The 26,135-nt window shown below is 63.5% G+C and overlaps 2 protein-coding genes across 2 annotated transcripts; both read right to left on the bottom strand.

Annotated features, from left to right (window-relative positions):
- Nucleotides 1-528: 528 nt before the first annotated feature.
- On the bottom strand, nucleotides 529-5,545 carry WIPF2 (WAS/WASL interacting protein family member 2). The gene is made up of 7 exons (XM_054396866.1): nucleotides 5,483-5,545; nucleotides 4,863-4,995; nucleotides 4,606-4,728; nucleotides 3,549-4,205; nucleotides 2,038-2,247; nucleotides 1,791-1,892; nucleotides 529-960 (listed from the first exon to the last, which is right to left on the bottom strand). Exons 1-7 carry the CDS (start codon nucleotides 5,543-5,545, stop codon nucleotides 920-922), a joined length of 1,329 nt encoding a protein of 442 aa, XP_054252841.1. The 3' UTR covers nucleotides 529-919.
- Nucleotides 5,546-17,419: 11,874 nt separating this feature from the next.
- RAPGEFL1 (Rap guanine nucleotide exchange factor like 1) lies at nucleotides 17,420-24,155 on the bottom strand. The gene is made up of 15 exons (XM_054396869.1): nucleotides 23,747-24,155; nucleotides 21,531-21,609; nucleotides 20,856-21,006; nucleotides 20,683-20,780; nucleotides 20,344-20,456; nucleotides 19,928-20,095; nucleotides 19,737-19,834; nucleotides 19,475-19,597; nucleotides 19,193-19,371; nucleotides 18,995-19,085; nucleotides 18,856-18,906; nucleotides 18,516-18,603; nucleotides 18,357-18,421; nucleotides 18,002-18,056; nucleotides 17,420-17,544 (listed from the first exon to the last, which is right to left on the bottom strand). The coding sequence occupies exons 1-15, from the start codon at nucleotides 24,153-24,155 to the stop codon at nucleotides 17,420-17,422; spliced, it is 1,893 nt and encodes a 630-aa protein (XP_054252844.1).
- Between the last annotated feature and the right edge of the window lie 1,980 nt (nucleotides 24,156-26,135).

Below are 26,135 nucleotides of genomic sequence, written 5' to 3' on the forward strand. Positions count from 1 at the left end.
AGTTTACAACGTACAAAAGAGATCAGTAACTACAGTTAATGTCCAGCCCCCCTGAACCGTGAGTAAATACAGAGAAACCAGCCCGGTACCGGCAGCCGGACAGGGCAGTGTAAGGCAATGCATCAGCCCAACCCCCCCAGCACGGGGGCTGTGGCCCCAGCTCCCTCCCCATGCCCCCCACCACCTAAGAACCAGAACAACCAATTCCCCCCTCCCACCTGGGAACGGCACCCCCCAGCCTCCTGCATGGTCCGTTAGTGTTTTCCCCTCAAAATGCTGGGGTTTGGTAACTTAGCGTTAAAAGCCAGGTGGCCACCACCAGGTACGCCCTCACCCTAGTGCTGGGTGGCACTGGGGATGTCCTCACCCCCAGCACTGTTGGGGTCTCCCTAGCTGGTCCCACTCCCTCCCCCTGCTCCTCCACTGGCTCCTGTGCAAAAAAGCAATGGGTTGGGGCAGGGTAGCGGGGCTCTGCCAGCCCTTCCTGGCCCCCCTGGCTCTGCTGCCAGCGGTCACACAGAGTGTCTCTGTCCTGACCTACCCCAGCTCCTCTCCATGCCTCAGGAGCTAGGCCCTGAGCCACCACTTCTGGTCCCAACAATCAGCTGGGCACGGCTCAGCCTCTGCCTCAAGTCCTGATGCTGCGGCTGGCCCTGGGATCAGTGAGGAGGAAAGGACCCAGCTGGGCTCAGCAGCAAGGTCAAGGAGTCCCCGGGGGGGACCTGCAGGTGAGGGTGGGCTGGTGGAGAGAGCTGGGCTGGGGGGGATCTGCTCGTCCTGGTGCCGCTGGGAGAGCCGAAGATGCTGGGAGTGTCTCATGCAGGGTCCTCGGGGGCTGGGAGGTGGAGAAGGCCCCGGCACAGGAAGGGGAAGGAGCTCATCTCTCTGCTCAGGAACAATCTGCCCCTGTGACCTGCTTTCACCTGGGGATGGGGGGCAGCGGGGGGGCTCCACGCGTAGCTGCAAGGCAAGAAAACCAATCAGAGAAAGCAGCACTGGCACAGGGAGGGCTGGCACAGGGTGCCCTGCGCTGCCAGCCCTGCTGCCCTGCAGCGCTGGATCCAGCTCCTTTCCCTCCTCCACACCCCCACACCAGCTGCACCCCCCCTCAGCCCCCCCTCGCTCCATGCTCCCCGCAGAGCTCTGGAGCCTGGGATTTGCGAGGCGCAGCAGCCGCTGCAGCACGCATGGAGAGCTCAGGGCTTTTCAAATCCACATTAAACATTCATGGCTCTAAAAATAAACGAGCTTCCCCTTCTCCCCGGAGTCTCCTCTGGGAGCCGCAGGGCTGCCATGCAGCAGCGGCGGCACAGCACCGGGCAAGGGCACTTTGGGCTCTGCTGGCAGCTCCAGGTCCCGGTGCCACCACTCAGGGCCCATTCTGGGACACGCAAACAGGCTCTTGACACCCCCCAGGCTCCTGTCTTGCACCTGGGGTCGTTTTCTAACCACCCCAGCTCCTTATGGCAGGAAGGAACAAGCCCTGTGGTGCTTCTCTGCCGCAGATTGAGTGGGCAAAAAAAAGGACAGGTGAGGTTGGGACACCCCCACAGCCCAAATCCTCAGCCCCCACCCTGAGCTCAGCAGCACAGGGAGCACGTGTAGATCCCAGGGTGATGCTGCTGTAGAGGGAAGGACAGGGATTGGGAGCCTGGGACTCAGGGTGGCTCACACCAGCCTCTGCACAAACAGGACAGTGGGTGGCCATGGCTACACTGCTGTCACCTCCTGGCAGCTACCAGGCCAGGCCATGCTGGACAGCAGGACACCTCCTTCTCCTCTTCCCTTACCTCTGTTTGTTTTGCTGGGGTAGATTCTCTGGAAGTACTTATATTCCTCTGGGGCTGGGAAGTCTTCGACAGGATGGAAGGAGTATTTGGATTCAAAGTCATCTGCAGGGAAGGGGGAGAAGGGGCAGGTCAAGGTGGGCAGCTCCAGATGAGCACAGCTGAAGGCCTTGGCTCTGCATCAGGACCCCCTCCAGCTCCAGCTGCAGGCCCCCACAGGAGCATGGACAACACCCAGGGTCCCACTCACCCAGGAATGCTCTGACAGTGGAGATGGAGTCCCGGTGCCCGTTCCGCACGGGAGGTGGTGGCGGTGGGGGCCCAGCCGGGGTCCTGGTGGGCGGTGGCGGTGGCTTCCCCCGGCTGGGGGGCTCGGCAGAGGGGTGCAGTCTGTAGGGGGGTGGGGGTGGGGGGGCGTCACGCCCCCCGTTGCGCAGCATCGGCGGAGGGGGCGGAGGGACTGCAAGAGAAGCTGGCTCAGCACCGCTGCCGGCCAGGGCCTGGCGTCCCCGGGGCAAACCCTCCCCTTGGCAGCAGGGCCAGGGACGTGCTCTGAGGGAGCTTTCCAGGCCGGCTGCTGAGCCAGGCCAGGCCAGCGGCCAGCACAGCCAGCCCAGGGATGCTCCTGCACACACCCAGAGGAGATTTCCTGCTGGCTGCTCACAGCTCATTCCTGCTGTCAGCTGTGGGGACAGCCCAGCCTGCGCCCCCACCGCTCACTGCCCACCCCTCCCACAGCTGCTCCAGGCCTCCACACAGACAGGCTGAAGTCACCCTCTGCACAAGAGAGGACCCAAGCAGCAGCTACAAGCCTGCCCACTCCAGGGTTTGAGGGCAGCAGCTCCAGGTGGAGGCAGGACACTGCCTGCCAGGGCTGGGCAGCCACGTCCACAGTGCCACCACGGTGGTGACAGGACCCAGGTTCCCTCCGACCCACCTCTGGCTCTTGCCCAGCCTCCCACGGATGCACAGTGGCAGCTCATGCTCTTCATTAGGCTAATTACAGCCAGACTTAACAGAGCAGATCCCCAGCCATAACTCAAAGGAGGGATTCTGGCAGGGCCGGAAGGACAGAGCGGCTTGGCAGGGGCCCAGGCGGGAGCTGCGGTCTGGACGCAGAGCCCAGGAACGCGCAGGGAGGGGCAGCAGGGCACAGGCACCGCCGCTGCCAGGGCAGGGACAGCCTCACGCCCAGTTCCGGGTGGGAAGGGCCAGCGGTTTGCATCCAGCCACCCCTTCAAAGAGGGTCTGACACTGACACACTGGACCAGCGGCCACAGAGCCTTCCTGGCCAGCTGCACTCTGAGCCACACAGCACCAGAACCAGCCCAGAGAGGGGCAGGATGGTGCCCAGGAGCTGAGCTGGCTGCACTGCCCAGGGGAAAGGCTTCTTCTTGCTCTGCCACCACTTTGTCACCACCCTGGTGACATTTAGGAAGCAACCACAGTGCCCACAGCTCTGGCTCCACCATGTTCTCACCTCCCACCCCAGGACACAACCATCTCACAGGCAGCCACAAACCAGCACCATCAGACATGAAAGAAGCTGGAGCCCAGGAGCAGGGATGTGAATTGCAGGTGACGGTGCAGCCACAGCCCCTGGCTCAACCCCGACTGCCAGGTGCGGGTGAAGCCTCACTGTGCCCTGGCGCTGACTCTTCCCCTGGCATCTCCCAGCCCTCCCACCACCCCTCAGGCAGGTGGCTGCATCCTGACCCAGCAGGGCTGCTGCCGGGGCCCAGCAGAGCAAAGGGCTCTCACCTGCTCCGCGGCTCGGGGGGTCTCTGGCTGGCGGCGGGGGGCGGCTGCTCTGCAGAGAGGGGGAGGCAGCAGGTGGCGGTGGGGCCAGCCCCCGCAGGGGCCCTGGCGTCTTCCTGTGCAGGGAGTTGTGTCTCTGCGGCAGCTCCGGGGCGGACTCGTTGACGGGGCTGGAAGGGCCGTTGGGGACACCGGGAGGTTGCCGATAAGGAGGGGGTGGGGGGGCGAGAGACTGGCCCTGAGCTCCCGACCCTGTTCGGATACTGACTGGGGAGGGAGGGGGTTTGATGGGGGGCGGGGCCGGGGGTCCGTCCCTGCCGGCGGGCAGTCGCTGTCCCGGGGTGGGCGGCAGAGGCTTCTCCCGGTTGTAGGAGTTGCCCTTGGTACCGTGTGCCGGAGGGGGGGCAGGAGGGGCGGCGGCTCGGCGGCCAGGCGGCGGCGGCGGTGGGGCGGAGGAGCTGTGCTTCATGCCGGTGCCGCCGGCGGTGTTGGGCCGGGAGAGGTCCGGCAGGGAAGGCCTCTGCGTGCGCGGCAGCTCCGGCGGAGAGCCCCGGCTGTTGTCGGCGTCATCCTGAGGTCGGCTGTTGCTGGCCGGTACCGGCGGCCTGGGGGCGGCTGCTCTGGCACCGGGCACTTGCAGGGTTTGCTTACCAGAGCTGTCTGCAGGGAGGGAAGGCTGAGTGAGCAGCCAGGCACGGCATGGAGAGGGCCAGGAGGCAGTGAGAGCGACCTGCCCTGTCTCTGAGCCTGTGTGGCACACGGGACAGCCTGTCTGGCACAGGCAGGGAGCTGGCACCGTGCTCAGCCACACAGCTCCCTGCTGCTGCTCGCTCTCTGGCCTGCTGAAGGCAGCCTGCCACGGGAAACACCAGAGGAACCCTCAGCTCCCAGGCCCTAGAGGAGCTTTGTACAGTGGGACACTGCGGCCACACGCAGGGTGTTGACTTGGGGTCACTGCCTCTAACCAGCTGGAATCCCCCCAGGCAAGATTCTTATCTGCCTCCTGCTCAGGGCCCTCCCCAGGGAAGCCCCACAGAAGCCACAGGCAGGCAGCCATTACCTGAGCTCTCCTTGGCTCCCACGGGTCTGAGCTTGGGCACACCGCCCTGGAAGAGGCCACCCTTGGGCTGGATGGCAGCGGAGCCACAGCCGTAGCCACCACCACCACCGCCGCCCTTGGGCTCTGGAAGGAGAGAGGCAGGGAGGGCTCAGCCTGGAATCAGCAGCAGCTCCAAGGAGGAGCTGCTGGAAACCAGATGGGTGAGAGCCCAGGAGCTGTGGTGAGGGGCACGGCGGCAGCCCCGGGTGGGTACTCACTCTCCAGGACAGGTGCACTCCGGTCATTGATCTGTGTCACCTTCCTCAGCTTGGTGCCTTTGCAGATGTCCTGCAGGAGGGCTCCACGGCCTCGCTGCTCCTCCCGGCTCAGCTTCGGTGGCTCAGTGTTCGCCTGCAGGCCAGGAACAGCTCAGTGGTGGCACAGGGACAGCCTGATCCAAGCAGCAGCCACAGCCCCACTCCACCTTCCCACTGCTCCTCCGCTCAGCCCTGAGGCACCTCCACCCCTGCCAGCAGCCCTCTGCTGGGCTTTCATCCAGGCTGTGACCAGGCTGTCCCAGGTGACCCTGCCGTTCCTTTCAGCAAGGCTGAGACCCTGTCCTGCCTAGACCCAAGGCACAGCTCAGTTGCAGCCATCTGCAGGATCTGCTCCCCCTCCCAGGCCATGGAGGAGCAGAAGACACCAATGCAAAGAAGCCACTTGTGCCCCTACCACATTCCAGGCTCTGCTGTTCTCAGAGGCACATGGGTCACCTGAAGCCCACACAAGCTGGACCCAAGGAGGTCCAGACCCAATGAGGGGCCCTGGCAAGCAGCCCCCTGTGCAGAGGGGCCTCCTCCCCATCAGGCAACCATCCAGGGCAGTGGGCAGCCCCTACCTCGCTGAGGGTGGGAGGCGGCGGGGGGCCTGGCGGTGGTGGCGGGGGAGGAGGGATTGGCATCCTGGCCCAGCTCCTGGAGGCTCCAGTGCTCAGTGCTGGGTGCAGGCCTGGTCACTCATTGCCTGTGGGAAGGAAGGAAGCGGTCAGGGACTGCAGGGGAAAGCTGACCACAGAGAAACACAGCCCCAGGCTACTGTGCTACTGCCCTGTGCCTGGAGGTGCCTTGGAAGGGCTGCCAGGTTCTCTCAACACCCCAGAGCAGCAGGAACCTGTGGTGGGAGGCATCAGGAGCCCCCTGCCGTCAATCTACAGGGCTCCCACCCCAGCACAGGGCTGGCAGTTGGAGCCGAGGACGTTCCTCAGGCGTCCGCCTCGCTCGGCAGAGCAAACCCGGCCGAGCTAATCCTGCACCATCAATCCAGCTTCCTTTATCTGCAGCCAGGGGCTGCTCACGTGGAAGTGCGACAGGAGCCCACAGCCTGCAGCCTGCCAGCAGGCACCACAGCCAGCCCTGGCACGCAGCCCTGGCAGGCCCCTCCAGCCACCACTGCCGGTAAATCTGCCAGGCCACGGCCGAGCAGGAGGCAGCCCGGGCAGCATGGAGCTGCCCTGTGGCTCACACAAGCAGAGGTGGCTCCTGCCCTCCAGCAGCCCTGGCAGACAGGGACAAGATTCTCCCAACCAACCACTCAGATCCTTCATCCATCTCCTGACACCCTGCAGGTTGCCCATACCCCACTCCACAGCTCCAGAGCCCCCCTGGAAGCTGTCCAAGCAGGCACCCACCAAGGTTGCCCCACCACTGATCTGAGCACATCTCCACCCACCTCAGCACAAGGCCACAAGGAATCGTGGCCCACAGCAGGGCTTACCCAGAGCAGCTCCCAGCGGGGCTCGGCAGAGTCGGGCAGCACCGGCTGGCACCGGAGACTGAGCCCAGAGGAAGCAGGGACAGGAAGAGGAGCCTGAATCACTGGGAGATGACAGCACAGGGCCCTGGCAGGCTCGTGCCTCTGACAGCACAGCACAGGTAGGGCCATCCTGGCTGCAGTGCTCAGAGAATAGCAATGTGGTGACTGGAGGCCTTGCTCGGCAGTTTCAGGGCAGACCAAGGGGACAAATGCCTCTCTGCAGGCCACGGAAGTCTTCTCCCCCAGGAAAACGTTTTCCGTCCCCATTAAAGAGGTCATGACACCAACAGGACAGTCTCACACCTGAAGGTCCCAAATTCCCATCCCTGAGCTCCAGGGCAGGTGACCAGAGAGGTCACAGAGCCACCTTGGCAGGGAAAGTTCCTTCATGACCCAGCCCTGACCCCCAGGTGCCCACGGCCTCTGAAATGGTCTGTACCAGGTACTGTCATCCAGGCCCCTACTGGGACTCACCTTTCCAACAGGATCAACTACAATCTACTGATCCACGGTATGTGGAAGCCAAGACAAGGCCAGGTCTGTCCCCACGTGTCAGACATTCCCCCTCCCAGTCAGGGCAGAGGTGTGAGAACAGGAAAAGTGGACCAGCAGCATCCCTGCCATGCCAGCAGCTCCTCTGCCCTCCAGCAACCCACCAACTCTCTGTGGTTCAGCAGAAGAAAGACCTCAGCTCCTTTTAATTAAAAGCAGCTCTGCTACCAAGCAAGAAACTCCTCAACTGCAGACAGCCTGGTCAGGAAGGCAGCCCCCACCTCTCTCTTCTGGTGTTCTCCAAGCCACTGGAGATCTCCAGCTCCCTGGTGCCACCTGCACCCTCCTCTGACACCTGTGCTGCTTTGCTCTGGATGGAGCTCAAGGCCCTCTCACAGCAGGGCCAAGGCCCCTCCAGCCCAAACACTCCGCAGCCTGGAACCAAGCCCAGCAAACCCATTTGGCCTGCACCTTTCCCACCAAAGGCAGATCAGAGAGGGCTGCTGAGGTGCTCGTCTGCCAGGACCTGCTGGAACAGGAGTCTGGCTCCCTTATGCTCCTTCCCACCCTGCAGCAGGACAGCAGGGCCAGGATAGCACAAGCTGCTGCCAGGGCAGAGCATGGCGGGGGGCAGTGTGACAGTGCCATGACAGGACTGGCAGGAGAGCCCTGACCTTGTCTGAACAGCAGCAGCAGGAGGTAATTAACAGAGATAGAGCCCAGAAACGTGCCAGGTAACGAGACTCCAGCCTGGCTCTCGTGTGTCATGGCCTGAGCCAGCACAGGAGCAGTGCCAGAGCTGTCACCTTCGCTCCCTGCCACCCACATCACCTCCCTGCCACACTGCTGCTCCAGCTGCTTACTCATGGGGGGATGCTTCTCACTCAGCTCTGCACCTCGACAGCCCTTGGAGCGGGGTCAAAGGAGCCCTTTTTGATCCTTCCACGACAGCGTCACGCTGCCTGGCTGGCACACAGACAGCCAGACAGGGGTTTGTTGGCTGCCAGCAAGGAGTCAGTGCCATGTGCAGGGCCAGCACGTCACTGGGTGCCCTCCCCACGCTGTTTGCCCTGCTGCCCCCCACGTAAGCCCTGCGTCAGGCAGAGCAGCTTGGGACCATCTCCCAGCGATGCTGCCAACGTTCCCTGCTGTCAGCAGAGCAGGGCAGGAGAGGGGCACTGGTACCAAGCAAGCCATGACTCATTCTCTGCCTGCATCTCACACTGCACTCACACCAGCACTGCACCCAAACCTGCAGCCAGAGGAAGGCCTCTGACCTAGAAGAGTGAAGAGAAGCGGAGAGAAGAGTTTAAGCTAAAGCAGCTTGAGGATAAAGTAGAGCTGAATTCCCCAGAAACAGGTCACTGTCTTTCAAGCACAAGGCCCTGTTCAGGTTGTGGATTAACAGCAAAGGTCACATTGAAAGAAGAACAAAAAAAACCACAATCAACAAACAGAGAAGCACCCAACCCAGCACACGGTGTCTGCTGATCATCTCCCAGCAGCAAAGCTGGGAAAGCTCTGGGTGGGAAGGCAGGGAGGGCTCTAAGTCTGTCCTTAAAACAAAGCTCACATCTTTCATGCTGGTGAGGACAGGCAGAGCTGATAAAGATTAGGGAGACACAAACTAAATCCTCCAGGAAATAAAAACCCCCAAGAGGGTTCTCCCAGCCCTGCTTCCCAGCCCCTGGTGTCTGGGGCATGCCTGACGGAAACCCTGCCCTTGGAAACAATGCTGCGTCCCCGAGCTCCTTCCCCTTTGTTCTTGGTTACCAGGGATCCTTTCACCCAGCCGGATCTGAGCCCTGGGGAGCTCCCTGAGCCGCGGCACAGGGAAAAGGGCTTGGGAAGACCTGAACGGAGCAGCCAGAGACGCCCTCTCCAGATCAAAGGTGCGGTGGAGCCGGCAGGGGCAGGTTTGCACCTTAGCTGCTCCTCTCCTTTTGAAATCCAAACCAAACCCTGAGGAAGCTGTGAGAAAACGGGGAGGAAGGCAACGTGTGAAAAGCTCTCACTCTGGAGGAGAAAGAGGTCACTGGAACCGAGGAGATGCTGCAGGAAGCTGCTGCTTCACCAGTGCCGCAGCACCAACCACGGGGCAGTCCTGTGGCGTTTCCAGTTGGCACTGCCAGTCTCGCGCTCCAAACCCTGTCCAACCCCGAGACCACTCCACTCAGCAGCCCCTCTCTGCCACAAACCACCTGAATCAGCCAGGACACAGCTATACCCCTCCCCATTTTTCAGATATTTCTCAAGTCCCCGTTTGCCATGATGGGAAACAAGAAGCCTGCTGCAGCCAGCCAGCAGCCCTGGGGTCTGCTCATCCCTCCCGGGGCTTTGCTGTTTTGTTGTTTTGGCTTTCTTTTCTTCTGTTGAGCAGGACAGGCAGCAGTGACCTTCAGAGCCTGCGGTTCCCTGGCTGTTCGGGGGGATTTGGGCACTGTGGAGGATTTGTATTTCACAGCTCTGCTTGGGCTGCCGCGGCGAGCCCGCATTTGCAAACCCGAGATGAAGAGCTTCAATCCTCAGGGAGGCAGTGGCTTTGAACTGCAGATCAAGAGGAATTTCCAACCCTCTGATGTCGGCTGCAGAATGCGGCTGCACCGGTTTGGGGACGACTTCCAAGGCTGGACCTCTCAAACACCCTCCCCTCCCACCCCCGCCTCGCAGGGTGCCTTTATCTTTCCACCTCTTCCCATCCAAACCCTCAGCCACCGCTCCAAGCTCAGCCCTTCCCAATTCCAGAGCTCGGCCTCCCCGAGCCTGACATTTCTGCTCCTTCCCGAGGAGCTTTCGGCAGCGCTGAAGATGCCACATAAATAATTTATCCTGCGAGACAGCCATTGCAGGATTTAAGGTCACTCAGGCTTTTAAAATCATATCAGCATGCTTTAAGAGAAGGAGCTGCCAGCTCGATTTGGAGCGTCTCAAAGAGCCGGTGCAGCCCTGCGTGCAGACAGACAGACAGACACACTCCAGCCCCGTGGGACTCAGACGTTCACTCTGAATTATTAACAACCCACGGGCACTGACAATGCGTTTTTAACACCAAAGTTTCTGGCGCCTCGGGGATGAATTCCACAGCCCTCGGGTGGAGCAGACCCCCCCTTACTCCCCCCTCAAAACGGGACCCCCAGAGCCACTAGATCCTTTAACAGCTTCGAGCTTGGTTGGCTTGGGCAAGAGGAAACCTTTCAATCAGCAGCGAGGAATCCTGTCCTGACGCTAGGCTGCGGCAAAGAGAAGAGCAGGAAAAGCTCATCCCAGGAGAGCCCACAGACTTCCCTGCCTCTCCCTGTCCCGTGTGCCAAGCCAGGAGGGAAAGGAAGCTGGGAAGGGAGAGGTGGCACACGAGGGGACTGGGCAGGAACAGCTCTGAACCGCCACTTTCTGACGGACACCTCCCGATTGTTCCAGCGGGAGGAAGCAGCAGGAGACGCAGGAACTTCCCCGGCTGCTTCCAGAGTGACCCAGCGCCGGGAATAACGCAGTGCACGGCCCACGCCTCGCAGGGAACAATGCAGCACTGAATGGAAGCACCTCCTGAGCCCGCTGGGGTCAGTGCTCTGCTAAAAACCCTTCTCGGCAATCCCCAGCGGCGCCCGGCCCCTGCAGCGTGGGCTCTGCGCTCTCGGAGCTAACGAAGCCTGCACGCCGCAGCCCACCCCCAGGAGCAAGGAAAATAAATACTGGTGGCCCCAGGGTGCTCCGAGCAGGATGGAGAGCAGAAAAGCGCTCCACGAACCCCCCCAGCAGCGCTCACACCAGGCTCGCTTAGAGGCAGGCACCGAGAAGCCACATCTGAGGCTGTCGCAGCAAACCCGGCGTCAGCCCTCGGCGGCTGCGGCTGAGACGCTACCAAGGAAGAGCAAGGAGCGGGGAATGGAGGCTGGGGTCGGTCGCAGCCCACAGCACAAAGTTCTGAGAGAGCAGCCCCAGAGGCTGCGCGGCACAGGGCAGCAGTCTCCGGCTCCAGCCTGCCACCCTCAGCTGACACCAGCGGCTGCCGCAGGAGCAGCTCCGAGTCAGGAGGCTGGGACAGCAGAATTCCCAAGGGACCTCTGCCAAGCAACAAACCTCCTGAATTGCGGGGGGCCCCCGCCACAGGCCGGGCTCCCAAACCAAACCCTGAGCCCAACTCCTCACCCAGACTCACTCCAAGAGCTCAGCCAGCAGCTGACCCTCATCCTCCAGCAGAAGGTTGAGCATTTCTGGGTCTTCCTCCTCTGCCAGCTCCAGGCCCTGGTCTGTGGGACCCACAGGCAACGTTGCCACAAGAGGTCACCAAGACCTCGATGATCTCAGAGGTCTTTCCCAACCTCAGCGGTTCTGTGTGGGTTGTGTTGGTGTTTTAGGACACTCAGAGGTCTGCAGAGTCCCCCAGCCCCTACCCAAAGACTCCTGGTGGAACCACAAGAGCTCCACACACACTGCCTGGAGGTCTGCAGCCTGAGGTCTGTGCCTTTAAAGTGCTGTGGGCCCAGCTCCAGCTTAAACCCCTGTGCCAGCCTCTGCCCGGATTTAAACACTCAGCTCAAACACTCCTGAGACCCTACTGTGCCACTGGGCTTTGCTCCCCAGGAGGGACAACCCTGTCCATGCCCCTGACCTGGGGTCTCTCCCATCTGCCTGGGGAAGAGCAGGCTCCAGGGGGACGCTCTGGTGGCCTTTCAGTACTTGAACAGCCCAAGCAGAGAGCTGGGGACACTTTTTAGCAGGACCTGTTGTGTCAGGTCAAAAGGGGATGACTTGAACTGAAAAAAAAAAAAAAAAAAAAAAAGGGGATGACTTGAACTGAAAAAAAAAAAAAAAAAAAAAGGGAGATTCAGGCTAGGTAAGGAAGGAGCTTTTTGACACTGAGGGTGGTGAGAGCCTGGCCCAGGCTGCCCAGATTGGTGGGAGCTACCCCATCCCTGGAACCATTCCAAGCCAGGCTGTTTGGGACTCCAGATGGGGCTGTCTCTCCTGACTGCAGGGGGGGTGTGGATCTTTAAAAGCCCCTCCTAGCCAAAAATCATTCAATGATTCCTGGAAGGGATCCTTCCTGTGTTGATGGGGCTTTCAGGGGGGCTGAGACTCCCCAGTTCTGCTGCCTTTTGCCACCTCTCTGCTGCAGGCACTGGGGCTCTGCCTGCTCACCAGCTTCCCTTGCCCCCTCTTTCACAAGAGCTGCTCCAAGCCTGGCTGTGGGGAGCATCCCCAGAGGAGCAGAGCAGGGCTGGATGGAGCAGGAGGTCCTCCCCTTGATGTTCCACTGAACCCAGCCAAGTGTTCTCAGGGTTTTCCTAGGCAAAGGCCAAGCAGAGCTGCAGGGATTTGCAATCCAGAATCTGCAGGGCAAGTCACAGAGGCAGAGTGCAAGCCACTGGGTGCCATCAGGAGGTGCCTCGCTGGATGGGCACAGCCCCTGCAGCAGAATCGACTCACCCTGAACCACCCCAAAGCCACCATGGCCTGACAGAGAGGAAGCAGCTACTCAAAAAGCCATCCCTGACTGCTCCAAAATAAAACAAACAAACAAAAAAAAAGCATCTGGCTAAAGGAATGGATCTTGGCTCTGCTCAGAGTCACTGGGAGAACATTCACAAACTGCCACAGGATGCCCAGCAGTGGGGGGCACCTACCCCTGGTGCTCAATGCAAGACCCTAAAGCTACAGAAGCCTCCCTGAGCTACGTTGCAGGCTCCCTGGGACAGCTCAGGGCCAGCAGAGCCCTTGTGGGGCACCAGGCTGAAGGTGGCAAGGGCCTGGTGACAGCCACAGCTGCAGGAGGTGGAAGAGCCCAAAGGAAGTGCCCATGTCAGTGCCAGGGGGAAGCCAGCCAAGCCCAGCCCAGCCAGGGTGAGCTCTCTGCAGGGTCAGATCCACACTCGGCTGCTTTTCAGGTGGGGAGGTGCCAAGAACAGGCTGCAGAGTCCCAGCTGGCACAGAGGGACAGGAGGAGCTGCTTCAGATGTGAGGCTGTGACAGAGGCTCAGCAGCCTTGCAGATGGACTCTGTCCCTCCCAGCTCCTAAGGAAAGCCACCAGGCACCCTCCCCCAGGCCCCTCTGCTCTGCTGAGACTTCACCTGCAGTTCTGTGCCCAGCTGTGGGTCCACAGGAGGCCACAAAGATGAGCAGAGGCCTGCAGAACCTCTCCTATGAGGACAAGCTGAGAGAATTGAGGCTGCTCAGCCTGGAGAAAGCTCCAGGGAGACCTGAGAGCAGCCTTCCAGTACCTGAAGGGGACCTACAGGAGAGCTGGGGAGAAGCTGTTCAGAAGGGGCTGTGGGGGTAGGATGAGAGGTGCTGGCTGAAAACTGGAGCAGGGCAGAGGTAGGTTGGGCATGAGGAGGAAGCTGTGCACAGTGGGGGTAGGGAGGCACTGGCACAGGCTGCCCAGGGATGTGATTGAGCACCTACCAAAGGAAGCAGGATGGCACCGGAGCCCCAGCACCATGCCAAGTTATGGTGCTGGGACTCAGGTGCCATCCTGCTTCCTTTGCCCCATCCCCATAGCAGGTTTCAGCTCCCCCCTCAAATCCAGCAATGAAGAAAATATCTCAGCAATGGAGAAAAACAAACAAACAAACAATCCACCTCCTAACATCACAAGGAACAAACCCTGGGAGCTGCTCTCCTTCCAGAGCTGCCCTGGCCAAACCCAACTTGCTGAACCCCTGCTGAAGAGGGCACCTTCCCCTCTTCCCTCCTCCCACCTTTGCTTCCACTTCTTTGGCACAGCAGCTCTGTCTTCCTTCCAAGCAGCCAGATGTCAGTAAGTAGGTCAGACAAGGACCAGAACGCCTCAACACCACCACCTGAAAGCAAAGAGGGGAAGCAAGCTCTGCCCTGGCACAGGCCCTGGCACCTTGGCACTGTCACAGATCTGGGGGGAGGTTGGGGTGGGGGGGCTGTCACACATCACCTCTTTCAGCAAGGGCAGCAAAGCCACCAGCAGCAGGGTGGCAACTCTGCAGGGTGGTGCCAGCGTTCTAGCAGCACCACAGGGCTGCTGCTTGTGGCACTCAGATGGACTCAACCCACTGAGAAAGAAAGCACAGAAGTGTGGGGGGTGGTGGTAAAGGTGGCAGCCACCAGCTGTATTGCCCTCAGGTCTCAGTGCTGGGCACGACGCTTGCTCTGGAGGGCACTGGCTGGGCACAGCACTGCCAGCAGTGCCCATTTGTTGGCAGCAGGATGAAGCCCGCCCTTGCCCTTCAGTGCACAAAGAGGGGTCTGTGCTGCCAGCCCTGGAGCAGCCATGGGAAAAAGGCTCTGCCTCTGCATTCCAGTGAGGGAACGTGGCCACAAGAGCCACTGTGCCACCCCTGTGCCAACCCCCTGCCCACTGGGAGTGCAGCCACTGTCACATAAGGTGTGAAGAGACAGCATCTCCGCGGGGGGAGGGGAGGGCTCAGCTACAGCAGCGAAGCCCAAACACCTCGGGGGCACAGCAGGGAGGAATGGAGGCAGCAGCAAGCTGTGAAGCAGAGGTGGCTGTGCCCTGCAGAGCAGGTGACAGCTGGATGGGCACAGACCCCAGTTGCATGCCCAGCCGGCTCCCTGGGCAGCACAGCCCAGAGTCAGCTGGGATCAGATCCTGCCTGGCAGCCAGCAGCAGGCAGGGACGCTGCAGAGCAGAACTGAGGCCAGGCCAGAGCAGCCTGGGCAGGCTCCTGCCCACAGCCAAGTCTGCCAGAGGCAGAAGGAAGCTGACTGGGGACAGCAGCTCTGCTCCGAGCACTCTGCCCAGCCTGGCATGCAGCTGAGCTCCAGCAAAGTGACTTCCATCCAAAACCTCCTCCCTGGCTGGCCTGAGGATGCTGCCGCACCAGTTCCTCACCCTCACTTCCACAGCAGCCAGGGGGTAGCAGCCCCCAGCCCACGCTTTGCCCAGGCAGCAGGGCTGGGAAGCCTGAAGCAGGGCAGTCACGAGGTGCTCAGCTCCCCAGCAGTCAGCTGAGGGTCAGGAGGCAGTCACAGACCACCCCCAGGGCCCAGAAACGCTGCCCAAGTCCAGACAGGTGATGGGGGGAACACAACACAACCTGGACCCCTACCATGCTCCTCACAGGGCGCAGGCTGGCAGCAAAGAGGCGTCACAGTAAATCCATTTCTGAGCAGTGCTCACAGAATGAATCCTGCCAGGGGACCCTGGGCTGGCTTTGAGCTTTGGTCTGCAGTGCCCCAAACCCTCCCTGGCAGCTGCTCCCCAGCAGCTTCTCCACCACAGGGCAAACACCCAAACAAGTGACATCTGGAGAGGGCCCTGAGGTACAGCTCAGTGCCAAGGCACACCAGCACAGGCTGCCCACTGTGCCCATCCCTGTGTGGCACTCATACCCCACAGCCTGAACCCATCCACAGCACAGCTGCGTGGGGAACCCCACGAAGAGAGAGCTGGGGTGGGCAAGAGCTGCTCCCCAGGATTAGCTGCATGCTCAAGGGCAGGCCTCAGCTGCATCAATTCTGCTGAGTCTTCCTGGATGGGGGTGGTAAAGGCTGCAGCTGCCAGTGCCATGGCACTGCCACCGTCCTTCTGTCCCAAAGGACACAGGAAAACAACCAGCCACTCATTCTGTGTGCTCACAGACGAGGGCTCTGGCCACAAATCCGCTGCAGGAATTCGGTCCTCAAGGCCGGGGCACTGCTGGGGCAGCGTCTGGCAGGAGCAGGCGTTGCCGTGCAGCTACGTGAGCAGGGAGGGCCCCGGAGCACGCAGCCCTCACCGTGTTTACCCGGAGCAGCCGGGAGAGCTCAGCTCCACCGTGGCACTCGCAGCACTTCGCTGCCCGGCCATATGCTGCTGCCTCACGCTCGGCTCTGCGGAGGCAGAGGCTGCTCAGGCCGCAGTTGGCCAGCACCAGGCCCAGCACAGTGGCCAGACTGTGACACAGCTTGTGGACACCCGGCCCGGCCTGAGCCTGCGAGCAGCGTCACCCCCAGAACGGCACAAGCTGGGCACTCAAACCTCCCGTGGCAGCTGTCCACACGCAGCCCCGGAGCCCTCCCTGCTCCCCCCGGCGAGCACCGCTGGAGGGGGATGAGAGTAGAACGAGACGAACACCGTTCTGTGACATGGGGAGAAGCAGAATGGAGAACAGCTCTGCCCGGGACTGCCGCAGGGCCTCCAGCCGCCACCAGTGCCCTCTGCCAATACCCCTCCAGCACAGCCGTCCCCAGCTGCACCCCAGCAGTGACCCCGCGTCCCGGTAACCCCGGCCCTACAGACCCTACCTGGGCCCACACAGAGCCCAGCGCACCCCCAGTCACCTTCCTGCACCCCGAAGGAGCCCGACACAGACCTTCCGTCCCTAAAAAGGCCTCACACAGACCCCAAAGTGCCTCCGGCCCCCTCGCCCCGCCGTGTCGCGGGTTCCTCACAGGCCCCACACAGCCCCCTGCACCCTACACGCCCACCTCGTCTCCCCCTACCACACAGAGAGGCCCTGGGGTCAGCACTCCCGACTTCCCCAGTCATTCCTTGGCCCCGCAGCCCCGGGCCCGGTGCCCCCGCGCTCACCCGCCGCCCGCGGCCTCCTCCCGCCGCACCCGGAAACGCGGCCCCGCGGCGCCGTCCGGCCTCCAGCCGCCGCCACACAAAATGGCGGCTGCCGCCTCTACTGCGCCTGCGCCTCCTCGACAGGATGTGGGCGGGACACGGCCAGGCGCAGCGCCATGTTGAGGAGGTCGGACGGCCATGGTGGGGAGGAGTTGCGCGGGACTGCCATTTTGGGAAGGTCACCGCTGCGACGAGAACGCCTGGCTCAGCGGCCGTCCCGAGCAGTCCCGGGACCGCGATGTTACAGAGGAGGGATTTCCCGCTGAAAGCCAAACAGCCGCGGCGGGCAGGAAGTCACGGCCGAGCTAGGCCACCGTCGCCAGCTCCGCTCCCCGCCTGGCTGTGTTGGGAAGGTCGGTGGAAGCGTGGTGGTCGCCATGTTGAGAAGGTCCAACGCGGGAGTCCGCTCTGCCGCCACCTTGAGAGGGTCGAGCCCTCCGCCTCACCGGTCGGTAACGGGGGTCCGTGACCCTCTGACCCCCGCCGCTCCCGGCGTGACCTCAGCAGCAGCGCCATGACATCATTCTCAAGCATGACATCAGCAGACAGGACAGCCTTTTATTGGGACTCCGCGCCCCCCGCCCACAATTTTGGGGTTGCTCAGGATTTTTTTTTTTTATCCTTTTTTCCTCCTTTTTGTTAAAAAATAAATGTACAATTCCGGCCACGGCTCGGTACAAAATATACACGTCTGGTGGGGAAGGGAGGGGGCGGGCAGAGGGGCACATACAAAAATAGAGAGGGGGGAACGGAGGGATGGACCTCTGGCAGGAGGGGTCCCTGCACCCCAGCCAGGGGCAGGGGGGGTGGGGGCAATGGGGTGCCAGGGGGAACTGGGTTAGGGTGGGGAGGGTGATGTGCCCGGGGTCCTCAAACCCACCTTCCCCGCCAGGGGCCAGGACCCCTGGCCAAAGTGCGTCAGTGCTGGGGGGGCCGAGCCCCCCGGGCAGAGTGGGGGGTCCCCAGCATGGGGGCCCCCCTGGCCCTCACTGGCTCCCAGGCTCCAGTTTGTAGGAGAGCTCAAAGAGCAGGTTCTGGTTGTCGATGACTCGCAGCTGCCGCACGTAGGCCTTGGTCTGCAGCTGGCTCGGGGATGCCTCCAGCTCCAGGCCTGGGGGAGCACAACCCGGGGGACAGCAGCACCGCGACCCCGGGGATGGGAATGAGGATGGAGGGATGGGGATGGAGGGATACGAGGATGCAGGGGTATGAGGATGGAGAGAGATGGGGATGAAGAGATGAATCTGGAGAGATGGAGGAAGGGATATGGGGATGGGGATGCAGGGATATGGATCCAGTGATGAAAGGATGGAAAGATGCAGGGATGAAGATGGGGGCATGCAGGGATGGGGATGTGGAGATGAAGGAATAGGGATCCAGTGATAAATGGAACGAGTGATGAAGGGATGCACGGATGAAGATGAAAGGATGCAGGGATGAAGATGAAGGGATGCACAGATGAAGATGAAGTGATGCAGGGATGGGGATGCACGGATGGGGATAGGGATGCAGCACTGCCACCTTCGGTCCTGCCAAGCCAGGACCTCATCTGTCCCCAGGGTACTCACAGAGAGGGCGGCTCCGGTACTTCCGGATGGTCCTCACTTTCTCAGCAATGCAGTGCTGGGGCAGAGAGCAACTCCACATCAGCCTCCAGCCCCACAGAACCCTGCCCAGCCCCCCAGGAATCCCCTGCCTCCCCAGTGCCCTGAAGATGTCCCCTCTCTGGGACCCTGCTGCACCTCCACCACCAGGGACCTCCGCTAGGGCTCTTATTATGCATCCTGGAGACCCTTCAGACCCCAGGCTCCCCCAGCTCACTGCAGGGACAGGAGGTCCCCAGCTCCTGCACGGGGTCCCCCTTCCCTGCCCCTCACGCTGGGGTTCCCTTGGTCATTTCCCCCCGCAGTGAGAGGCACCCACCAGTTTCTCCACGTTGACCAGCCCATCCAGGAGGGTCTTGCTGCCTTCATGCAGGAAGGTCAGATCTGGAGGCAAGCAGGGGGTGAAGGGAGCCCTACTGGGCAGCAGAAAGCCCCCAGCCTACATGGGGTGTGGGTAGCCCCCAGGCCCCCCCCTCACCTTTGAGGATGAGTGGCACAAAAGGGATGAGGGGAGGCTTCATCTTGGCCAGCACCTCCCGGTAGGTTTTGTGGTTCCTGCAAGGGTCCTGGAGGGGTGGGACAGGGGGGGCAGGGTTTGGGGACCAGCTTCCCATAGATGCCAGCACCCTGCCCAGCCTGCCTTGGAGACCCTCCCACATTGATGGCTGCCATGGGCACAGGGACTATGTCCATTGCAGGAGTGAGGAGGCAAAGACACCCTGGGATAGCACAAGAACTCCTCCTGCTCACCAGTGCCTCAAATACCCCAGGGGGTGCCCATGCTCCCCAGCCCCAGGGGGTGTCTGGACATCTCTCACCGTCAGGTTCTCGAACTTCCGAAACAGATTCTTGAACTTCCCTGGCAGTTTCTGCAAGACAATCCTGGGGTGAGCACATGGATGGGGGATCCAAGACCCACCCAGAGAGGGGGTCCAGGAGCACCCCAGAGTCCCTTACCTCCCAGGTGAGGCGCAGGCGGCTGATGGCAGCATTGTTGAGCCCAATGATGATGGCGTAGAAGGAGAGCATGTCCTGGTTCTGCTTGCAGCTGCAGGGGCCAGAGGGTGAGGGGCAGGCAGGGGACCCCCACCTCAAGCACAGAACCCCCACCTCGAGCAGGGGACCCTCCACTCCCACCCCCCTCCCCGCGCTCACATGGCAGCGATCTTGATGAGCTTCTTGAGCAGGTGGGCACGCTTGCCCAGCGACTCGCAGAGCAGCAGCTCGGTGCCCACCCAGTGCTGCACCTCGCTGCAGCGCTGCAGCAGCAGCTCCAGGTTGGCTGTCTCCCGCCGGCCACGCTCCCCGTGGAACACATAATCCACGAATTCCAGCTGGGGAGGGACACACACACACACGCACGGACCTGTCAGGGTCCCTCCACCGCAGCACAGCCTCCCCACAGCCCTTCGGACACTCCCTCCACCCCTCCCCCACCTCGTGGATGCAGCGGAAGAGCTCCCAGTGGAAGGCAGTGAGGTGGTTGGCGATCTCCTCCGGCTCGGCGCGGTGGATCTCCGTGTCCCCGGGGACCACCTGGATCTCCTCGGGCAGTGGGACCTGTGCGGGGATGCGGCGACATTGAGGAGGTGTTGGGAGCACGGGGCCGGACAGTGGGGGGGCCTCTCTCTCCTGCCCTGGGGGTCAGCGCAGCCCCCGGGGAAGGGGCGGGAGGGGATGTCCCCTCCGTGGTGCCCACCAGGGAGTCGAAGGTGTCCCTGGTGCAGGCGAAGAGGTGGCTGTTGATGCCCAGGGTGGTGAAGACGCACTCCTCGCTGGGCTGCAGCACAGCTTTCTCTGCGGGCAGAGTGCGGGCAGGGGGTCAGCGCTGCATGGAGACCACTCCCTCTCCAACCCCTTCCCGTAACGCCCCCGTGGCCCTGCGGGCACCTCCCGAGGATGCCATGGTGACCAGGATGAGGGCATCCTCCCGGGCGCTCTGCTCCTCCGAGTACTGCAGCTTCTCGGTGACCGAAGCCAGGATGTCCTGCACCGAGGCCGAGAGCCGGCTGCGGATGGTGACGTAGGAGTGGTCGGGCATGTAGACACGGCAGAAAACTGGGGGCAGGAGGGGGGCGTCAGGGGCGCTCTGCACCCCTCACACCTTCTCGGAGTGCTCCACCTCCCTCTACCCCCCAGCGAGGGAAAGCGAGGCACAGAGCTGGCACAGCACCTCGCAGCCACTGGTGGGACGGGAAGGGGACTCTGGCACCCACCGCCCATCCTGGCACCCAGCAGCTATTCCAGTACTTGGAACGCGTCCTGGCACCCAGCACCCAGCCCAGCACCCAGCTGTGGGCACTCACTCTCATCGGAGCCCCGGAAAGCCACCCGGGTCTGCAGGCAGGAGTCGATGCGGCGGAAGTGCCTGAAGAGAGGCTTCACCTGCTTGTTCGGGGGGGGGGTCTCGTCGGCCACCCTGCAGCACCAGCGTGGGGTCAGGCCGAGGGCTCTCGGCATGCCCAGCACCCTTGGGTACCGCACCCCGCGCCCTGCTGTGCTACCAGAGCCCAACGCTGGGTCCCTGCCCACCACCAAAGGGCTGCTAAAGACCTCCCCCAGCTCCTGGGCACCTCCAAGGATCAAAACTCCAAGTTCCTCCTGGGGAGCCCTGTCGCACAGGGACCCCCTGGCCCCCCACTCACTTGAGCTCCACAGTCTCCACGAGCTGGTGCAGCTTGAGGATCTCATCCTCCAGGTCGTGGTAGAGGGAAGTGTCCTTCATGATGAGCAGGTAGAGCTCCTGGGGGTGGGTGAGAGGGGCTCCGGGTGAGGGGCTGCGGGGGCCTGAGGGGGGCCATGGGGTGGTGACACCAACCTTGATGACCTTCCCCGCGCTCTCCTCCTCCTGCAGCAGCCCCTTGTAGGTCTCCAGGAAGTGCAGCAGCACGGCCAGCACCGCTCGCTTGCGCCGCAGCCCAGCCCCCTCCTCCCAGCGCGGCGGGGGGCTGCCCACCGCCAGCACGAAGGTGGCACCGTCAAGGAGGTGCCACAGCAAGAAGGGACCCCCGCCACCCACCAGCACCCCTTGTGTCTTTGTCACCACCCTGGTGGCATCCCGCTGCCTGCCCCGCACCCAGCCTACATACCCATTCTCATGGCACCTATGTGCCCATCCTCCTGGCACCCCAGTTCCCTCCTTTCTGCTCCCATGTGCCCATCCTGTGGCACCTCGCTGACCCCTCACGATCTATCCTCTTTCCAGTCCCATACCCATCTTGTGCCACCCTCAGGCCTATGCTTTTTTCAACCTCATGCCCACCCTAATGCCCTCCTGGTGGTATCCTCACGTTCACTCAAGTACCACCCTCATGCCCAACCTTAGATCCCTCCCTATTGTGCCCCTTCTCCTGCCACCTTCACGGCACCTTTGTGCCTACCCTCATTGCACCCCCGTGCCCTCCTCATTGCACCCCTCCTCATTGCACATCCTCGTGGCACTCCAATGCCCTCCCCAGACTCCCCACTGCCCCTCTGTGCCCCCCAAGGATATTGCTGGTGCAGCTGCTGCAGGAAGCGCTCGGTGGGCAGGAAGAGTGAGTGAGTGAGGACCACATCGTCCAGCAGCGACTCTGGGGGAGAGGAGGGGCACAGGTGGGCACCTGACCCCACGCAGCTCCTGCCAACACCCCCAGGGGCCCCGTGCCAGGTGGAGCAGGCAGATGGGAGTGATGCTAATTCTTGGGGTGGCACTGGCACCACACTGAGCAGAACACCGTGCCAAGTCCCACACCCAGCCCGGTGCTGAGCCCCACGCTGAGCCCCGTGCTGACTCAGGGACCTGCTCCCAGCCCTGCGGGGCCGCCGGATTCCGGCGCGGGGGCAGCGGCGCCAGCAGGGCGGGACCTGAGCCACAATGCCTCGGCACACCCGGGACACCTTGGCACACCTGGGACACCTTGGCACACCCGTGGCACCCAGGTGAGTGCCCGGCTCGGGGCAAACCAGGACACGGCTCGGGACGAGGGGGAAACCCCGAGGCTGGCAGCCAGGGTAGGTGGCAGCATCAACTGCCTGGGCGCAGGGCACGTGGTGCCAGGGGAACTGGTGCCCGCGACTGGAGTCTCCGGGCCGGTACAGATGGCACCGGCTCTGGGGAGGCTGTTTTGGCACGGCCTGGTGAGCCGAGGGGCTGATACCGGCAGCAGTGCTCGGCGGTGCCAGCACCCAGCACTGCCAGCACCCAGCACTGCCACGACCTTTGGTCCGGGCACCGCTCCCTGGCCCAGCCCCACAGCAACCCTCGACCCTGCAGCCTGAGCTGGTCGCAGGCCAGAGGGCGCCCTGCAGGCTGTGCCCACGTGCCCCAAGGATACACTGTCAGGATCCCAGTGCCCCCACAGGGTCCTTACAAGGCACAAGGACCTGTGCCCGTGGGAGGGGTCTTGCAGAGCACCTCCCCAGCCCTGGCCATTAACTCGGTCATGGATCTGTGCCAGGTGGGGGCTGAGGCTCCCTTGGCACCACCGTGCCAGGGCACAGTGCCCACAGGGGACGTGCTGCCACCAAAAGTGGGACACAGGAGCCTGGCCACAGGCCACCCCCCCTGGCCTGGATGCAGCCCCCCCAGGCTCTACCTGAGGGGCAGAGGAGCCAGAGCTGCCCAACCCCTTCCCCTGCAGCCCCCTGCAGCTCTGCCTCAGTTTCCCCATCCCTCTGCAGCATTCACATCACCCCTGGCACCACTGGGAGTATTTCCCACACCAGGAGAGGGTGTCTGGGGGGATCCTCCAGACCCCCATGCTGGTTCCTGACACCCCCACACACACCCTGCCAGCCCAGGCACTGCAGAGCCAGGCCTGGCAGCGTGTTGGTGCAGGCAGGACCTGGTGCTGCCAGTCCCATCTTGCTCCTACCCAAAGGGCTTCCCTCGTCTCTGTAGGTGCCACCACCCTGGCTCTGGGCATCTCTGCAGTGAGAGGCTGGCAGTGGGCTGGGGCTGCTTGATGCCCCCCAAATGCCCCCCTGCCCTGTGTCCCAGGAGGTGAATGAGGTCGGCTGGAGAACCCAGCTTGGCTTCCACCCAGCTCCTTGCACCCAAAACCACCCTGGCACCTCGAGAACCACAGTTGGATGGCACCAGGGAACCAGGATGCCCATTCCAGAGGAAGAGGGGGGCTGCTCAGCCCCGCACCCCCCTCCCCACTGCAGCTCCTGTCAGGGCTAATTTTAGCACCATGAAAATGTTAAAGATTAACGAACCAGGAGGCTGCCAGCTCCGTGCGATGTGCCAGCAGCCGGTGCCCGGCCAGGTCGGCCTTCACCAGGCCTGGCATTGCCACCAAGCTCGCTGCCAGCCCCTGCCATGCCCCTGCCAGGTCCCTCACCGCAGCATCGTGCCCGGCAGTGGTGCCCGTGGAATCCCTGCCCACGTCACAACACCTCTGCCCACCCCGCTGGCACAGATGATCTAGCTTGGTGAGGACCCAACCTTGACCTTGCCACCCCAAGCGGGCACCCGCGGTGCCACCCGCATCACCGGGCACCTGGTGTCTTCCACCTCGGTGGCATCTCCCACTCCAGCATCCACCAGCGCACCCTCCTGGCAAAGATCCGGTGCCCATCAGGCCCCTCCAACCCGCCCCTCATTGCCGCATCCCCCTCCCAGCACCCCCCGACGAAGCTCTCCGCCACCGGCTGCCCGCCGCAGCCCCTCCACCCCCTCGCGGGGCACGCCGCGGCCGCCTCGCCAGCCCCGAGCGCCGGTACCTGCTCCGCAGCCTCGGCCGTGCCCGCCGCCCGCAGGCAGCCGCTCCAGGAGCGCGGCCAGGAGCCGCTCCGGGGGAACGGGCGCGGCGGGGCCGCAGCCACAGCAGCACCGGGCGGCGGGCGGCGGCTCAGGGCTCGGCGGCTCCCGGTCCCTGTCGCCACCCGGGGATGGATCCTCCGGGGAGCGGAGCGGCAGCTCAGGCGGACGCAGTTCCAGCCAGCGGCCCTCGCCCCCCGGCTGCGGCCCCGCCGGCCCCGCCGGTTCCTCGGGGGAAGCGGGCGGACGCGACAGGCTCTGCCGCCGCTGTCCCGGTCCAGATCCCTGCCCCGGTCCAGGTGCCGGTGCGGCGGTGGGGCGGGCGGGCAGGTGCGAGCCCGGCTTCTTCAGCAACTTCTCCAGCGGCTTCATGGCCGCCCGGGCGCGGCGGCGGCGGCGGCGGCTTAGGGAGCCATGGGCGGCGGCGGACGGCGGCTCCGCTCGGCTCCGGTTGGGCTCGGGCCCCGGCGCCGTTCACCCGCCCGCTCCGCGCTGCGCGGCCCACGGAGCCGCCGCCAGCGCCCGCCCCGCCGCCCCGCCCCGCCGCCGCCTCCGGGCCCGCCGCCGGCACCTGCCCGCCCCCGCCCCGCCACACCGGGAACGGCAGCGGAGCCGGAGCGGCCGCGGGGATGCGGTGACAGCGGCGTGCAGCCGAGACGGGCACACACCGGGACGCGTCCCGGCCGTGTTGCTGCCCCCGCCCCGTCCCTGCCGCAGCCCCGCACAGGTGATGCGGTGCACACCCCCCTACCACCGCCCCCCGCAGCACCGGACGCGGCCACGCACCCACGCGTGCTCAGTCACACGCGGGGGACACATCGGCAGAGCCCCCCTGGTGCTGGCGGGGGGGCGCACAGCGAACCCTTTGTCACACCCCCCACCCCCGGCGCCACCACAGCGTCGCGCACCCGGAGCGAGTGGCACAGTCTCACCCGCCCCCCCCTCCCCGTTCTGTCTCACACCCCTGGCACAAACGGAGCCTCTCGCCCTGGCACACTGACATAGCCCCCTCCATGCCATCCCAGTCCCCCGTGCCAGCCCGGGGGCACACGGAACTGTCCCCTCCCAGTCGTTGTCTCCCTCCCTGGTGTGCCCTCTGCGGTGTCCCCATCCTCAGGTGCAGGGTAAGTCACCTTTGCCCACCCAAGCCACCTTTGCCCCCCCTAAGCCAGTTCTCTGCCCCCTGTCACAGCGTGGGAACGGGCCGGGGGTGGGTGCAGGACCCCCCACCCTGGCACAGGCACCCCCTAGGGCTGCCCCATGAAGAGGGCCAGGCAGGTTGGGGCAGCTGCTTGCCCCTCCACCCTGAGCCGCCTGCCAGGCCTGGAACAGGCCCTGCCAGGCTGGCAAGCCAGGGCAGGTGCTGGGGCAGGGCAGGGTGGGACCTGGCGCCTGCCCGGGGCAGAGCCATCATGCCCCCTGCCCGCTGGGTACCGAGCACCTGCCCTGCCCCGGACCCCACTGCTCCCAGCCCTAGTGAGTGGCTGTGAGGTGCCAGGGCTGCATCTCGCTCTGCACCCCTCCAGGCATGGCAGTGGTGATGACAGCAACAGGGGCACAGCCCTGGTGCCCTCCAGTCACTGTTTTCCAGGGGTCGCTCCCTACCAGCACTGTGGCTCTGTGGCAGGCCCAGGGTGGCACAGGGGCAATAGCCAGGGGGATGCCGTGGGTGTCTCCACAGCCGCTGCCATGCCCATGTTTTGGGGAGGGGGGCTGGAGGGGTCCCAGCCGCTCCTGCTTTGTTCCAGCTTCGCCTCCACCCGGCAGTTGCTTGGCAACTCCATCCGCGCAGCCAAGGGAAAGCGGCAAACGAGTCCCATCCCTGGCTGCACGGGGAGCAGGGGGATGGCATAGCCTGGCACAGCACTCCCCATGGCACCTCCATCTGCCCTGCCAGGGCCCATCACTCACCCCCCTCTCCCCAGTCCACCCAGGACCCCCAAACGTTCTCACCCAGCTGAGTTCCTCCATTGTCTCCCCTCAGATTGGCTGGACAGGGGTACCCAGGTTTGGGTTTCAGCAGTGCCCAGTGGCCAGGCTGTGGGCACACAAAGAGTCAGGAAGGGAAACTGAGGCACAGAGAGGCCACGCTCACGAGTGGCAGTTTCAGAGGCAGGAGGGACCCAGAGCAGCGAGGGCCTTGCTCAGCCTCTAAGATGGATGTCCCAGATGCATGCCCCTGGCTCAGCCCAGCTTCTGTCCCCCAGCTCGGTGTGGAGCAGGGCTCCGCGGGGGCAGAGAGGGCTGTTAATTAACGGTGCTGTTATCGCTGCTAACGAGCCGGGAGCCAGAGCTGGGAGGTTCTTCCCTCCCAAAGCTGCACCTCCATTCTGCTCCAGCCTCGCCTTCCCC

This window comes from Indicator indicator, chromosome 39, assembly GCF_027791375.1.
Source record: "Indicator indicator isolate 239-I01 chromosome 39, UM_Iind_1.1, whole genome shotgun sequence".
Lineage (NCBI taxonomy): Eukaryota > Metazoa > Chordata > Aves > Piciformes > Indicatoridae > Indicator > Indicator indicator.

Coding starts and splice junctions, on each gene's coding strand:
- RAPGEFL1 (XM_054396869.1), bottom strand. CDS start 24,155: ATGAAGCCGCTGGAGAAGTTGCTGAAGAAGCCGGGCTCGCACCTGCCC. Junction 19,835..19,927: donor CACCATGGCATCCTCGGGAG/GTGCCCGCAGGG, acceptor CTCTGCCCGCAG/AGAAAGCTGTGCTGCAGCCC. Junction 17,545..18,001: donor GTACCGGAGCCGCCCTCTCT/GTGAGTACCCTG, acceptor GTGCTCCCCCAG/GCCTGGAGCTGGAGGCATCC.
- WIPF2 (XM_054396866.1), bottom strand. CDS start 5,545: ATGCCAATCCCTCCTCCCCCGCCACCACCGCCAGGCCCCCCGCCGCCT. Junction 4,996..5,482: donor CGCCTCCCACCCTCAGCGAG/GTAGGGGCTGCC, acceptor CCTGGCCTGCAG/GCGAACACTGAGCCACCGAA. Junction 1,893..2,037: donor CACTGTCAGAGCATTCCTGG/GTGAGTGGGACC, acceptor CCTTCCCTGCAG/ATGACTTTGAATCCAAATAC.